The sequence below is a fragment of the Hypanus sabinus genome, chromosome 7 (genome assembly GCF_030144855.1).
Source record: "Hypanus sabinus isolate sHypSab1 chromosome 7, sHypSab1.hap1, whole genome shotgun sequence".
NCBI classification, from domain to species: domain Eukaryota; kingdom Metazoa; phylum Chordata; class Chondrichthyes; order Myliobatiformes; family Dasyatidae; genus Hypanus; species Hypanus sabinus.
The window spans coordinates 157,101,490-157,118,333 of NC_082712.1; the positions used below are offsets into that span (position 1 = coordinate 157,101,490).

A 16,844-nucleotide genomic window follows, 5' to 3' on the forward strand; every position below is an offset into this window, starting at 1 on the left:
CAATGGCCACATTCAAGGTCCTTGTTTGATGTTCTTTGTGATGGTTTAGATAGATATACTTTTTATTTGACATTGGGTTGGTTAAATGGATTACCATAGGTTACTCAAGAATTTGAACAAATCTTTTAGTGGAAAGAAAACTGCTAGTGACAAACAAGGATGAGTTTGTGGTCCAATTTATTCCGCTTATGTATAAAAGTAATCTAGGAATGTAAAACTTATCCCTGATATTCTCCGTTTCTTTCCCTCGGGTAGGATCCCTTCCCTTCCAAATGTCAAAGGCATCCTTTAAGAATGAGGTGAGAAGGTAACTTGATCATGAACCAAACTTTGTCTGATTCCTTCATTAACCATTTAGCAGAGTAAGGGACTTATTGTGGGAGTCAAACAGACCTTTCACCCTCCTCACAAAGTACTGTAACTATCCCCCATTTGTACATCCTTTCTGTTCAATCCCCCACTCTGAAAACAGCAAATAGGAAAGTCAGAAATGCATTTTTATAGCATTCTGTTGGCTTACTAACTTTGAGTTATACCCTATTCTATCTATATGGAAAGTAAAACAGATTGTTATGTACAAAAATATGCTTTAATTCTTTTTATGCATGGTGTTGAGCATTTTGCCTTTTTATATTTGTTAATTTTTGGGCTGTGAACTTTGCAGGCTAAGCAAACATCTGTTGTCCTTCCTACAAACCCTGTCACAGTGGGCCATTTCAGAGAGTAGTTAAGAACATAGAACAGGCCCTTCTGCCACGCTGCCCATGCCAAGCACAATGCCAAATTAAACCAAACCCTGCACTTGCTCCATATCCTTCCATCCCTGTATAGTCATGTGCTTCCTGAAAGCTAGTGGAATGCTTATTGTAGTGGTGCTAGAGTCATGAATAATGTAATATCAAGCAAGGATAACGGGCTTCTTTCCTTGAAGCCAGAGGGTGGTGAATCTGTGGAATTCATTGTCACAGACAGCAGTGGAGGCCAAGTCATTGGGTATATTTAAAGTAAAGGTTGACACGTTCTTGATTAGTAAGGGCATCAAATATTATGGAAAGAAGTACGCAGAATAGGATTGAAAGGGATAATACATCAACTATGATGGAATGGTGGAGCGGACTCAATGGGCTGAATGGCCTAATTTCTCCTATGTCTTATGGTCTTAAAATTTTACTATGCTCCAGTCACTAACACAAGTTGTTTTTTTTTAAAATTCCAGATATATTAATAAACAGAATTTTAAATTCACCAGCTACCAGGATAAGATCCGAAAACACATCTGTGGATCAGTAGCTGAGATCTCTGGATATCAGTGCAGTAACCAAACCACTAAAGTAGCCTTTTCCCTTCAAAGTACAAAGTGTTATTGTAATATCAGAGGATGGAAAACAGTTCCATTTGATACTAGCTCATTGGATATTTTTGTTCTCCCAGATATGTTTTACGTTGGAAAGTAATACTGTAAGTAAAAATTGGCTAACTACATTATAGAGCAAAATCTTCTCTTTCATGGACACAAGAAGTGTTCCTTAAAAATTTTTCATTTTAGTTTGGACTTTGGAATTTGAAAGGTTCAGAAAATAATAAAGTAGCCTAGGGTAAAGGGTCTCCTTTCATGATGTGGAATGAGAATGACAAAAATAGATTTCTAACTATGGAAGTTTTAGCATGTAAATGTTCTGATGACTGAAAAAATATACACTAATAACAATTAGCTTCCTCCTATTTTCTTTTGCAGAACATGTTTTTTTCCAGAATTTCTTTGCAATAAAAGATCTTCCAAATTGAAGAAATCTTGAGATTTAATAGGCATTCAAGAGGCAGAGCTGTAATACATTAATTTATCTATCTATCTAATTGTATTTATCTATATCTATTTATTTGTTTATTTATTTTATTTAGAGATGCAATACATTAAAATGTGCTGGAGGAGCTCAGAAGGTCAGGCAGCATTTATGACTTATGAACAGCTGTCTTTTCAGGCCAAGACCTTTCCTTTCCCATCCTAATGAAGGGTCTCAGCCCAAAATATCAATTGTTTATTCCCATCCATAGATGCTGACACACCCTGACCTGCTGAGCTCCTCCAGCACATTGTGTGTATTGCTCTAGATTTCCAGATCCCCATTTAGACCCGGGGAGTGGTTGGGTTTGTAAAGGATTCTGCCCCGACACCCTTGTACATGACAGCCCTCCCCATCACTGAGCACATATTCAGGGAGCACTGTGGCAGGAAAGCAGCCTCCCTTCTCATGGACCCCCACCACCCAGGTCATGCTCTCTTCTCAACTGCTGCCGTCAGGAAAAAAATAGGAGAGCCTCAGGACTGGCACCAGCAGGTCCAGGAACAGTTATTACCCTTCACCATCAGGCTCCTGAACCAACGGGGATAACCACTCAACTTCATTTGCCCCATCACTGAAATGTTCCCACATGCTGTGGGCTCACTCTTCCTCTCGTGTTCTTGATATTTATTGCTGATTTATTCATTATTTCTTTCTTTTTGTAGTTGCACAGGCTGTTGTCTTTTGCACTTTGGTTCTAGAATGATTATTGTTATTCATTGAGTACGCCCGCAAGATAATGAGTCTCAAATGAGACTGTTCAAATTCACTTTGAACTATTTCAGGTGGTCGATTGGCGTTTATGCTCTGGTGCAAAATATAACAGCAGCATGACTGTGAAATACGTATGTGCTCAGAAGTTGGTGTGATGAGGAGAATCCTTTGGACATTCCCTGCTAAGTAATTCAAGTAAGACGGACACTGAGCTTGGACAAATTTACCAGAAAGTCACTTCAACACCGGGGCAAGATGTAAACCCAGGTGCGACTCCAGAGAGTTGCCCTCCTGTTTCATTTTCAAAACTTAGAATAACCTTCTCTCCCCAATTCCATAAGCGTGCTTGTTATTCTCAACAAATACAAATAATGGTTCATGGTTTGCAAGACTTCCACACGTTTATTACTAATACACAATAGAGGCAATATGTATAACGCATTCAACCAGTGAAATTCAGATGACTTTTGCCCTGGCCTTTGTGGTCTCCCGACTTTATTTGCATGGAAGGCGAATGAATCGACGTGAACACGCCGGTCCATCAATGGTCCTTTTGTCCGATTTTGAAAACAATGAAAAAAAAACGAATGGTTTCATTCTGGAATGGTGCATTGTACAGCAAGAATTAAACCTGTTAATTTAAATCCCAAGGGAATAAAAAAAAACTGATAAAGATCGAAGACAGCACCTTGACTTTTTAATTCCAACGCCATCGGTAGAAGGTAAAGCAGTCAACAAAGATAATACTTATAAGAAATAGAACCACTTACTGGCTAATGTAAACGGAATGTATCTTGAACTTTCCAATGGACAGATTCGTATCGAACAACGGAAGCAGCATGCAATACGTATTATTTTTTTAACTTTCGTTTCATGTCTTGGCAACGTCACTCAACCACGATATTCTGAGGAATGTAACACAGGCTTATTGTTTTGTTGTGCGCAATATGGATGTCTCTCTTCCCCCCTTCTCGGGTCATGGATATGTTCAATAAATAGACCGTAAAACCACTTTTTTTACTGTATAAACTTCATTTATACATGCAGTCCATAAAATTTTCTGTATCATTTCGACGGAATAATTTACCCTGTATGTAATATATACAAATAGATTACTTCTCAATAAAATCTATATACACCAATTCACTATCTTCCCCTCTTAAAGGTTAATGTACATACACACGACGTGTCTATCCTTATAAATCTCCACCCAATTTTCTTCCTACTATCCATGGTGAGAGCTCGCACGTAAGATTGGCTGGTTCTGCACTGTGAGTTCCAATGCTTCTTGTCTATCCCTCTGCAGCCTTCATTGGTGAAACCTTTGGGGTTGCATTTGGTCTCGTAAAAGTACTGCTTGAGCTGGCCGTTCTGGACGAGGATCTTCTCTAGGACGCTGACGGTCTGGCCCGACATGTCTACGGCTGTCTTTTTCTTGTCGGCCGTCACCCACTGACTAATACTGTCACAGACGCTGAGCTCGCCCCGTCTGCCCGGGTCCGAGTGGCGTCTAACCCTCGCTGACATGTTGGCCGCCTCCAAGTAGTTCCTGTACTCCTCCATCAGAAAGAGCAAAGGGGGCTCCAAAGGCACTTGGCCGCTCAGCATCACCCGGGACGAGTACAAATCCACGTCCTTGCCTCCTCCTCCTCCTCCTCCCCCGCCGTCGTTCGGCTGGGTCTCGGGCTCCTCCTCCAAGAGTTCCTCCAGCACGTGCTCCACCGTGTTGGCCAAAACCCCAAGTCCATGGGGAGAGACGTCCGCTCCCCTTCCTCCGCCGCCCAGACCGTCCAGTGTCCCGGAATAGAGCGAGGCGACATGATCTCGGCCTCCGGCGTCTTTCATTGGGGCAGCTTTCAGGCAACCGAAGTATGAGATAACCATAGTAAGGAACAGGATGTTCATCACTCCCCTCACTTGGTGGGACTGCGGGGAAGACAGAAAGAAAGGAAAAACGTTATTCAAAAAGTTATTCAACAGTTTATACAACTATCGAGACTTCAATAAATTGCAAAACATTGATTTGTAGCCAACGGATAACCGCAGGTGTCAAGTAACGAGATCCCCAACGCTCTGGTCACAGAATGTTATGGTTACTCAGAGAGAAATTCGATCCTGACTTTGGACTAAGATGGTCCCCAATGCATATAGTTACAACCAGGAAACATATTTCTACCTCTTTTTAAAACTAGAAATATACATAAACATATGCACAGAACCTAAATTAGTATTATTGCTTCCAGCACTTTCCTGAAGGCTGCTTGTCCCAAATATAGTTACGGTTACGGAATTAATGTAAAAAACACACAGAATACTCTTAAGTTATTTTAATAACTAGAGAAATAGTGAGCCATTATCTATGATGTCTGTTCCTATTGAATAAGGTCGGTTATGATTCATAGCATTCAAAATAGTAATGTTAAATTATTCTGTCAAGAAATAAGACTTTTTTTTAAAAAAAGCAAAGCTAATATATTGAGGAACGACACGGTTCTGGGGACGTTATCGGAGTAATGTTGCCGAGGGTCATTTGCCATTCTTAATATTTCCACAGCAGATCACAGAACTCGTGAGAAGGGACACGGAGGAACAGTTTACACACGCTGCAACAGAATGTACTTTATTAGGTAAACTTGTATACCTGCTCGCGAATGCAAACATCTAATTCGCCAATCATATGGCAGCAACTCAATGCATAAAAACACGGTCAAGAGGTTCAGCTGCGGTTCAGGCCAAGCATCAAAATGGGCAAGAAATGTGATCGAAGTGGCTCTAACTGTGGAAGGATTGTTGGTGTCAGACGGTGTGGCTTGAGTATCTCAGATAACGCTGATTCCCTGGGATTCTCACGCACAACAATCTTCAGAGTTTACAGGGAATCTTGCGAAAACAATAAATAAATCGGTGAGCGGCAGTTCTGTGGGTGAAATCGCCTTATTAAGACCATAATTATAAGAGCAGAATCGGGTTATTTGGCCCGTCGGGTCTGCTCCGCTATTTCATCATGGCTGACCCACTTCCCAGCTCAACCCAAATCTCCTCTGTATATCCCCGTATGCCGTCATGCCCTGACTAGTCCAGAATCTACCAACGTCTGCCTTAACTATACCCAATGACTCGGCCTCCACAGCCGCCGATGGCAAGCAACCGCACAGATTCACCACTCTCTGGCTAAAGAAATTCTTCCCCATCTCCGTTCTAAATGGATGTCTGTCTAATCTGAGGCTGCGTCCCCTACCATTGAGAATATCCTTTCCACATCAACTCTATCGAGGCCCATCGACATTCGATAGGTTTCAATACGCACCGCCCCCCACCCCACCCTTGCCATTCTTCTGAATCTTCAAACTGAAGAGCAGAGGTCAGAGGAATCAAATGCTCCTCATATGACAAGCCATTCAATCCCGGATGTTAAAGAGACAGGCCAGAGAATAACCAGATTGGTTGGAGCTGACAGCAAGGCGACAGGAACTCAAATGGTCACCCGTTACAATCGTGGTGTGCAGAACAGCATCTCCGAACACACGGCGCGCCGACGATCCACAGCAGCCGAAGACAACCAACACCCACTCAGTCGCCATTGATTATATGTACACCGTTAACAATATAGAAAACGTGACGATACTAAACCTACTCGTGTTGAAACTTCCTCGATTTCCCAGCATTTGCACCGTTTTAACTGGCCGAATCGTATGAGGACGAATAAAAGATTTGAACAGCCTTCATACGCACATCCACAACAAAAAAAAACACTTCCTACAGATTCCGGAAATATCTTGTCCCCAACAGTTTAATTATAATTCCACCTTGTTTATAACAAACTTTCGTTAGCAGCTGCTGAACTTTTATCTGTGAGTGCTTAGAAAACCAGAATTGAAAGATAAACCAGAATGTCTCACGCAAGAGGCAACATTGAAAACAGGATTTTTGTTTGGAAACAGGAACAATCGTGCAGATGATTTCATCTTACAAAACATTCATGTAAACCTCCCTGCGATAGTTATTTGCGTATTCTCCCTCAGCAGCAGAACTATCCGTTGCTATGGGAGGCGCACCTATTCAGGAGTCAGAACAGTTAATGAGTTAAAGAGGGGCTGTGGAAAGGCTGATAGGCCAGGATTCGAGCTGTTATGGTAACTTTAATATATTTCTGCAAACAATGTGATCCCGGTAGACAGTGTTCTTCTGTGGGGGAACTTGGTGACTGGGAAGGAGGGAGGAGTTGTGAGAGGCCAGGTAGGGAATCTTGATCATGAATACATTCTCTGCTGCCTTAAACTAGTGTCAAAACACTGGCTAACCACAACAAACTGCTCACTGAATGCCTGGCATTAGAAATCCCCTCTAGTTTCTGTAACACCCCGTATCTCCAAGCCAAACACTGGAAGGTTAGTCGTGATATTTTAAGTCAATTGAACATTCACAGGTTTGTGATTGATCGCAGACTCCGGAATATCGGAGATTCCGGAATATCGGCGAAACAATGCGCGATTGTAACAAAAATTATATTCCAAATGAAAATATCTGGCCATATAACTAAAATAATTTACGCTTTGATTTACTGCTTCGTGTTCTTTAAGAGGAACTGCTCCTGAATTATAACCAGCCAATGAGAACGCCACAGTAATTGTTGCAATGGGCATTACTTCATTTATTCCAAATATTAAAACAAACGTTGTAAACTCTCGGCATAATTTGCAATTCATTGTAATATATGTATTATAATTACAGCGCATGCGACCAAGATGCATTTCATACTATGAAGACACGAGAGAGTATTAACAGCCGAGCGTGAGTGCTACAATATGACTATGAAAGAAAAGCTTTCAATAATGGTTGCAGTGTGTGTTTTGACTCCACGGAACACTTTTTAAACACAAATATCAGCTGGTTGCTTCCCGACACGGAATGCAGGACGTCGCTCAGGAAACCTCGATATGACAATCCACAGCAAGGCAGCAGAGTTTATCATGGTCTGCTGTACAGTACAGACACTACAGGGAAATAATTCCGTTCTCTTAAGCTTGCAGGATTTAGACACACTTTGATAGTAGCTTACAGATCGTTATATTTCTGCTTGATGCGTAATTTCCCAAAGTTAATCAATGGGAGAGCTAAAGACATCCCCTCCACCACCAGAATCTCCCATTCTCTCCGCCAATTCCACCCCCTTTCTCCCTCGGTAACCACCACAGGTTATAACTGGCAACAGAGCTTCCAGCCTTCAGTATTTGTCCCAGTCCCGCCTCTTAAAGAAGCTCTCAATCAGCCTCGACAAATCCAGTGCCTCAAATCCACACTTTTCAGACAGTTCAGCCCGTGTCCAAACCAGCTCGCTGCCGCTCATCCACCATCGCTTGCGCTAGTTGACCAACATTGTCACCTGGTCTCATCTTTGTAGTCAGATTCTTCCGTGGCATCAATTGCCAGCTTCTCCAGGATCTCCTCCACTAAACCCAAGAACTCAGCAATGGCCCGGGTTTGGAGTATCAACTCGCACATCTCTTTCTTTGTCTTTATTAAGTCAGCAACCAGCACTACTAGCCTTTCCCCCCAACTTTTATGTCATGTCCCTCAAATTCGTTATGATGTGGTGTTAATGTGGTTCTGACTAGCTTCTTCGTGCTGTTTGTATCTATACTGTTTAAATGCACCAATCAAATACAAGTACCTGCTGAATTATCTAGGACGGAGTTGCGATGGCATGAATGGAGCCTTGTGCGAGGACTGTTGGACTGTCTGACCAGGGAGCAGGTTACTGAGTCTGCCGCAGAAGAGCTCGATGATTCCCCTTTCAGGTATGGAGTTTGCAAGGCTCGCTCCTTAATCCCCAGTTACTGTACCCCCTTCATTAACTCGCCCATTGGCTGCTATTGGATGACCATCATGTGTAAAATCGGCAAGCCGTGTTTTGAATTCTCCTTTGGAGGCATCGGGCACCAGGCGATCCACCTAAGTAGCAGAACTCGCCATAAAAGTACGCGTCCGATCAAAACACAAGCCGAATCATCATCGAACAACAAGCTAACACCGAGATTTAAACATATCTCTTGCATCAATTTATGAATGGCACATTGTCTTTATGCGGAACGAACACAGAGGGCACTGCAATTATATTTACATTTCAGAAGGCACGATTAACATTTCAGATGATGGATGCTGTTTATTCAGACACACAGATCTGGAACTGCGTCACTGTCGCCAGGGTTTCTAAATTTAAAATTGCTCATTTGCATCTATCTCCTTTCGTAAGAACTTGGTATCTTGGCGTTGATCGTGACGTGTGTCGGAGGGAAATAGAATATGAAAACGGATAAAGCGGACTTCACGTGAATGCCAGGCCTCATTGTTAAGAATGTTGACTTGCACAGTGTCGACCCCTTTATTAATTTTATCTAACAAAAACGGTCCAAGACTATCACTAAGTAAATCTCACACCTGGATCTTCGGCCTCTCATGCATGCTACACGACATTTATTAATTTGTTGCTTTCCGCCTTTTCCATTTGTAACATTGTGTGTTGCGGTTTTTTTTTTAAAAGCCCTTCCAACAGGGCCAAAGCGTTTCACAGATTAAAACCTGCCAACCCCGGTACTAACTACCTCGTCCCACAGTGAGTGAACGTTTTAAAATAGATATTTAGTTTAAAGAATCCTCGGGCCAATACTTTTGATTTTCGCGCTCAGTACACTTTCAAGGTTTCGATTTTTGTTTGTAATCGTTAGTTCTAACCGTTGAGAATTGGTGTCCAAGGAACCCAACCCCTATCACACGATAAAGCTACTGTTGCCCACGCGGTGGCGCTGTTGCTTGCGCTTGAGCCCTCTGCCTAGGTGCTTCTCCGCGAGTCTGCTGTGGACGATGCATAAATTTCACATTCTTTAATTATCAGGTAACTAAACGTGACTGATTGTGTCAAAGTATTTATTTACAGACACAAGGGAGAGCAAGAGAACGCGCGTTTCAACGTGTAATAGTTCAAAGAAGATTTTAGCAATATCCAGAGCGGGTTCCGTCCCTTCCCTCGCTGCGAAAGATAGTGTAAACTCTTTGAAACAGCAACAGGTCGGACCAAACTCCAAAACAGACGCTGAAAGGCTCAGAGGCACCGTTCGCGTTTGATCCCACGGCAAAAATCAGTTGGCACTTGCCTCAAAATTAACGGAATTAGGAAATATTTCAGGAGTCCCGGGATGGGGGCAGAGGCTCAAACAATGTGAAAGTTCAATGCGGGTTTTATACTCTGAACATTATATTTGCAGCACTACATTGGTAGCACCCGATCACTTCACAACGCGGGATGACGCCCAACGTGAGGAAACAATCAACAATTAGTACTGACCTTAAGTTACAATCGCCTGAGATGGGAAACACTCTCGCTATGTTTAATTGCCCCTCGCCTCCCTTTTCAGAGCATCTCGAGACGGAGAAGTTTGTGTGTGTGGAACTGCTAAGCGCTAACGATGGAACTCCTATAGTTCAAGACGGGAAGCTTTCGTTCACATCTTGCTGGAAAGAGCAGTAACACGTATGTTCAGGGAGAGGGAGCTTTGTGAGGTTCAGTCAAGTTCCCTGTGCTCTGAGTGATCGCTGGCGCGGACGCGCATCGGGTTTCCTATAAAATCTTTATGAGATCTCCAAGTTATTTGCTGCGAGGCTTACCTTGTGTGTGTTCCTGTAGACAATATGTTCTGGCCATTTGACAAAGAGGACTCCTTTATATCTCGACATGCACCGAGACTGACAGCTTTCTGCAGCGCCAACAAGATCTAAACATCCTGACTTTTGACACAAGGACCGACTACACACAGTCGCGCGTTATAGCCACAACATCTAGATAAACACGCAACGCTCCCTCAGCAGCCGGGACGGTCGAAATAATTAACTAACTTCAACTTTCTCGAAGTTTAAAATTAATTTAAAAGCGAAACCGCTTATAAGAGGTGTCCCGGCGTGTGTACTCTGCTCACTCCCCAGCCCTGCCTTTAATAGACTAGTTTGATTTAGTCGATTGCAAGAGGTCCACGGGTTCAACAACATTTAAATGTTCCCTTGTCTCTTGAATTGCATTTAGACTAAATGCACTTGAACTACATCGGATACAATGACCCCTGGTAGTTGTCTATTTAGAATTCAATCAAGTTAATAACAGCATGTCTTATTAATGAAGGCAGATGATAGATTTACAGTTCCCCTTTCAGTAAGTTCCCTGAACTATATTTGCACAGCCACGAGGTACGTTGTAATCTCCATTCAAATAATAAAGCGCACAGAATTGCTTTAAAAAAACACCCACCGTTTAGTGTCAGGGTATGAAAAAGCATCAACAGACTTTCATTGGGAAATTATTCGCACTCTCCTGCCCCTTCGGTTCTTCCGGCTGAAACGACTTCTCTCTTCAGCAGATCGTAAATTATTGATGGCGGAAACTACATGGTCGATAGACATGGAGTAATACCATACTCATACACCAGTTCCATTTGATATTCCGATGGTGAGATCGCGCCGTTTGTACGCCGAATATACATTTTAATCGACCGGAGCACACAGAGAGTCGCCGACTTCTCTGGTACTTCCACGGGGGTGGGAATCCCTCGATATGCTAAATAGACCCGGTGACGTGATCATCAGAGTTCACGTGATTCTTGTTAAAAACCACCAAATATTGAATAATCGGCGTGGATATTTCTCTCCGATGTTTAAATATACGGCGCGCATGAATATGCTGCTGTTATTTATTGAGTGGAGTTAATTAATGTTTTAAACGGCCGAAACCTGCACACAATCTGTCGGAAATACTTTATTCCAATTAACACATTGCAAAGTAATAATTACACTCCCACGTCAAATCCTCGGTAAAATCTGGGCATATTTTCACACCTCTTAAACAGATTGCTTTGCAGGTTCAGGATTTATCGTTGTCTGACGAATAATGTAAAATTAATTAGCTGGCTAAACATTTAGATCAGCATTTGATACACTCTCTCTCCTTTGTCCGCGCCGACCCCCTTCTCCGTCCCTTAAACTTGTGGGTCCCCCCCCCCCCAGACAAGCATAGAGGATAATTTGAAGTTGACCTGGGGGAATAGCTAATTAGGGTGGTAGGCGAGCCCCCCGGTCCTCACTGATGCCATTCACCTGAAGTAAGATGCTCTGACCACATCTGTAAGTAAATGCAACGATAATTGTCACCTTCGCGGGAGGGACATAAATGGTGCTATTAATTAGTTTGAGGTCGGCTGCATAGGAAATGAACTTCAAACATCATCTGTCATACTCCCCCACCCCAGGTCTGGGTGCTCGTCATGACGTGGCGATCCACCCCCTTTTGGAATCCCAGTACAAACCCTTTCGCGTAATGTTCTGAGATGGGGGAGGGTGCACGATTAATATAACATGGGAACTGCTGAAAGAAACTTGTATTTATTTATAGTTTATCCGTGCCCACGTGCACCTAACTCAAACCTTGTAAAGTCACCGAGAAATAAATTCACTTTGTAACTAAGTATTTGCCGTAAAATTGGTTCTTAGAATGACGCCAAACCAAGTTGTCAATTTGCTGGTCACTCGACCTGCACTTACAACTAAAATTGCTTGCTGGTCAAGTCAGGGTCTTTCCAACAATACTTAATTCGAAGTTAACTGAAATCGCCTCCTGTGAAAAGAGAAATCACTTGACCTGGCCGAGGACTAATTATTTTCAACCATGCTCCGGACGCCTTATTGCAGAGTCGTGGCTCTGCTGAGCCTGGTAGGCCACGGACATGCTTCATACAGACGAGAGTGCCAATTCAAGGCGCTGGTTGTAGTAGCCACATTCATTATCAATCCGGGGTAGTCCCACTACGCACGGCCAGGACGGCAAAAAGCCAATGCAACTAAATATCAAATGGAGCTCTTGTACGAGTGGGTGGACATTACTCCAGTTCGAGGCCAGTTCTGTTTGAACTGTACTCTGACCCGACTAGTTGTCAGCCAGCATACACCCACATTTTTGCTTAATTATTGCCCAGAAACCTTACCTTTGGCAACATTTCAATTGACAGTGGTTAGTGCTTTAAAGCCCATAAGTCTTTTATGAATTCTCATAAATACTTGATCTAGTAGTCCTTTCAGTCCCAGTTGTGCTCTTGTTATCTGCGGCTAGTTGCAGCTCACTAATGCAGCTTAGCCTATTTTCTATAATGTAGCATGTTTATCCCGATAGGTGACCCAATATATCTCCAGGCTTTGAGCTTTAAAATATTAAGATATTAACTTCAAGTAAGATCTTACTAAGATCAATAGTTAGCATTCTAGCTGGACTCTAATTAGTATGGATCAGAAAGGAATATCTCAGCGGAACCAGGGCTCACGCCAGGTGCGCTCCCTAGGATGAGGTCTGAAGCTACCTGCTGGCTCTATCCAACTTGCTACACTGCGCTGAGTGAGCGGAAGGAAAGGGGAAGATTACATACGGAAGAGATGCAAAGCTTTGTGCAGTCGGCAGAGTCAACCACATTACAAGCTACTGTGAGGCTGGAATGACATATTCCACGCAATTCCCTGCCGATCAGCTTATTCACCTGTGCGAAAGTACAGGGTTGCATCTCCCAGCCGGCACCACACCGATCTCTGATCCTCACGCGATCATAAACATCGTTTTCTCCTCCCCCTCTCTGCCACGTTGGTTATCAATTTTACTTCTGATGAAAGTTCACCGACCCCAAACGTTAACTCTGTCTCACCGCCTGAACATTTTTAGCAATTCCTGGGATCCTAGCTTGTACTGGAGGCGATATGTTCTGTTTATCGTGAATCAGAGGCTAAAGAGTAAGCAATGAGTGCAGAATTTATCCTTTATTGGGTATTTGATTGGCACTTGCTCCACCGTTGCCTGTGGTATGGAGTGACAAATCACTGGCGTTAGATTCATAGAGTTATAGAAGGAAACAACTCAGAAATAGACCCTTCGGCCCATCTAGTCCGTGCCAAACTATTAATCTGCCTAGTTCCATCGTCCTCCACCCGAACCACGGCTTCCATCCAGGTACCTATCCAACTTTTTCTTAAATGTTGAAATCGAACTCGTACCCACAACTCAGATGGCAACTCATCCCACCCTCGCACCACCCTCTGAGTGAAGAAGTTCCCCTTCAGGGTCCCTTTAAACGTTTCACCTTTCACCCTTAACTCATGACCTCCACTTCTTGTCTCACCCAACCTCAGCAGAAAGAGCCTACTTGCAGTTACTCAATTAATACCCTCATTCTCCTAGGCTCTAGATTTGAACGGAATCGTTGTCAAAGGGATATATTTCAGGCAAAGGAGAAATAACAAACTATCGTTCAGAATGACTAACTGCACTTTCTTTTCTATCCCGTCGGTACATTTAGCGTCACTTGGACACTCCTAGCATTGACCGAGATGGGAGAAACAGCTTTGACAGGAAGCTGGATTCTCCCGTCTGAGCCCCAACTAATTGTGTGCGGCGTGAGGGTACTGGCCACTGGTGAGACAGGAACCGCTGGGAACTTGTGTTCCAACCAAATCAAGTCGGAATAATAACATAAGCCTGAGTTTGCTTATACGAGAGGTACGTCAGGTTGCCGTGGAAACCGCCGTCCAATAAGAAATCCTCCCAGCAGTACCATTGAAAATACGAAACCGGCAGTGGGGAAATACTATGAGCTGCACTGAATGAAATGGCAGATCTATGTCTGACATTAATGTTAGGAACAGTAGACAAGATGCAAATCACTTTCATTTCTATTGGTAAATAAACTTTAAATAATCCTGCATTTAAGGTTTAGGCAGGGGTCCGAGAGCAAGGTCCCGGGTAGAAAACTCCCACACTAGTCGGAAGGATACTCTTCTGCTGTGCAACATTTCTGGGAAGAATCCATTGATAAGATCACGCCGAGGGATGCCCGCTTCTGCCCGCAGCCAGCCCTGTAAGGTTTGCCAAGGCTCACATCTCTTGCTCCCCCGGCAAACAGCGGATGCTGCCCTCTGCAAGACATTCTGCAGAGCGCTCCAGCCACAACATGCCAGGAAGCTCGCAGTTTGTGCGGAACAGTCGCGCATCTACTCTCCGGTGCCTCCTTCCGTACCCTGACTCAAAGCATTACCGCAAGGGACACCTCACAAAGCCCTGAGAGCTCCTTAGCAAAGGAGAGGGGGCTCATACCTAAAGCATTATCTCAGAGGAGAGCAATGGTCAGGATTAGGGGGCATCAAAATGTTCTTTTGGAAAAGGTGAGTATTGATTCTAGATGAAACATTTGGACTCCTGGTGTTATTTCTATTCCTTTCACTATTTCATTCCTTTTTTTTTACATCTGCACAAACAATCGACATGAAACATACTAAAACTAATCATTCTGTTGAACACAGTCATTGTTATTTGCATCTAGCCGTGCAGGCGAACATTCTGAACTGAAGTTAGCACACTGCGGTTGTGCGCAACAACTGCCAAGACCCCTCTCCAGGCGGGAACCCGATGATGGCTTAGCTTGTAGTCCCAGCTATCAGGGAACTGCGGGGCACTGGCTCTGTAGCTTGGAACAGCGCCGTCTGCCGAGGCGAGTTCCTCTCTTGTGACGTCGATTTGCGCGTTAAGCTTCTGCCGACTGATCTCCCTCAACGCGCTGGAGCATCAGCACCGAGTTTAGGTAGAATGCCCAACTCTGTGGGCTGAGCCCTGACACCCCTCAGCTACTGCTCGTCACACATCACGAATCGCGCATTTGTCTACATTCAAGAGATAATATACAAGCGCCCAGCAAACGGAAGATAAAGACTCGGGGTTTTTTTTTCCCGTCTCAGAAACTATAACAGAACTCACAACCAAGCAGGGTTATTTTTGGCAGTGAGAAGGCTCAATTATTTATGGGATTTTTATGTCCAAAAGGAACCAATTTGCAGAAAGCGGTCGACGCGTCTCTATAGAAACAACACCTGGCTCAGTTGCCGCGGTTTATAGGAAACAATTGTTTAATACGGGTTTCAGGTAGTGTAGAATAACGGAGAATGGACGTCAGTTCAACATGATATAAGCGGTATACATACCTTTCTGTGATGCAACGGCACAACCGCAGGACATCCTAATCAACCTTTCCAATTCAGAAAGTTACATTATAGTGACCTTGCCTTTCTATTTTGCTGCACTGAAGGTTTCCATGCATCGGTAAGAACTTCACCAAGCTCTTAAGTAGCGACTACACTCCAGCTGCAAGCGATCAGACCTGTGATTGTGCCGTACGCTGTCTCGTAGTAACCGTATCAGCTTTTACAGATTTTACATTTAAATCTCTCTCCTTTTCTTACATGGCAATTACATCTGATGACCCGCAATATTTGGTTACGGTTGCTTTCAATCTGCTGTCCACGGTGCTGATACCTACCTCTCAATATCGCGTCGAGGACCATTGAGGAGCGAATTGCTCTCTCCTTCCCCTGATAAAATCTATCTTTTGATTACGTGCGGGTTGGTATTGCTTTAGTATATTACTTGCCCACGCGCTGTCACGTGAATACAGCTTTGGCAAAAGCTATCTTATAATAATATCTAATCACATGTCGCCCCTCTTTGCGGGGAAGTAAGTGTTCCTTGCCCCAACTGCTCCTCACCAACATAAATCTACGGCAAACACGGATCAGTTCAACTCAGTTCCAATTGTCTCTGGTTACAAACAAAATCTCGTCAATCGAATATGGTTGGTGCTCATTCAAAGTATTTCCATTCAACTTGGGGGTTCGATTTCCCTAGTCCTCTAGATCTGTCAGAATTCTTCGAGGGTATCGCTATCCTTTGTAGATATCTCTTATTAAAGATGACAGCAGCCGCAGTTACCCCGCATCACAACACTCCCCCCCCCCCCACCATTACCCACCACTACTGCCACTATCTCCTCCGGTAATTTACTTACCATTGTTTGTTACTGCCTAGGATAGCGAGGTGTCTTAAAATCCAGCCTCTCCAACAGATGCTGGAAGGTAATGTGTCTTGTTTGAAGTCATCATGTGAACTTCTGCTTGCTCAGTGAATCGCCCACCACTTGTGTGACTTATGAATGTAATAACCCTTTGCAATATCCGCAGCTTAAACTCCCAACACCTTAGTGACTAGAAGATAGACGCACACAGAGGTGATTTAAACTTCCACATTTACGCAACACATTCGCTCAGAGATGCGTTTCAGGTCTTACGTGACTCTAATGAATTAAGGAGTAATTGTTCTTGGGGAAAGCGAGCTATCAGTTACTATACACTGAGTTGTTAGCACCGTCGCTTCCAGGCATTCAGTAC

At 43.6% G+C, this 16,844-nt stretch overlaps 1 protein-coding gene across 3 annotated transcripts; it reads right to left on the reverse strand.

Moving 5' to 3' along the window:
• Positions 1-94: 94 nt before the first annotated feature.
• Positions 95-11,111, reverse strand: bdnf (brain-derived neurotrophic factor). Of its 3 annotated transcripts, none has more exons than XM_059976001.1 (2): positions 10,852-11,111; positions 95-4,481 (listed from the first exon to the last, which is right to left on the reverse strand). In XM_059976001.1, exon 2 carries the CDS (start codon positions 4,458-4,460, stop codon positions 3,702-3,704), a length of 759 nt encoding a protein of 252 aa, XP_059831984.1. In that variant the 5' UTR covers positions 4,461-4,481; positions 10,852-11,111; the 3' UTR covers positions 95-3,701. The 3 variants fall into 3 exon arrangements, with proteins under 3 accessions (XP_059831984.1, XP_059831986.1, XP_059831985.1); XM_059976003.1 differs by lacking the exon at positions 10,852-11,111 and adding an exon at positions 10,218-10,241; XM_059976002.1 differs by lacking the exon at positions 10,852-11,111 and adding an exon at positions 9,898-10,161.
• Positions 11,112-16,844: the final 5,733 nt, after the last annotated feature.

Excerpts from the sequence above, each read along its gene's own strand:
- bdnf (XM_059976001.1), bottom strand. The coding sequence starts at position 4,460 with ATGAACATCCTGTTCCTTACTATGGTTATCTCATACTTCGGTTGCCTG.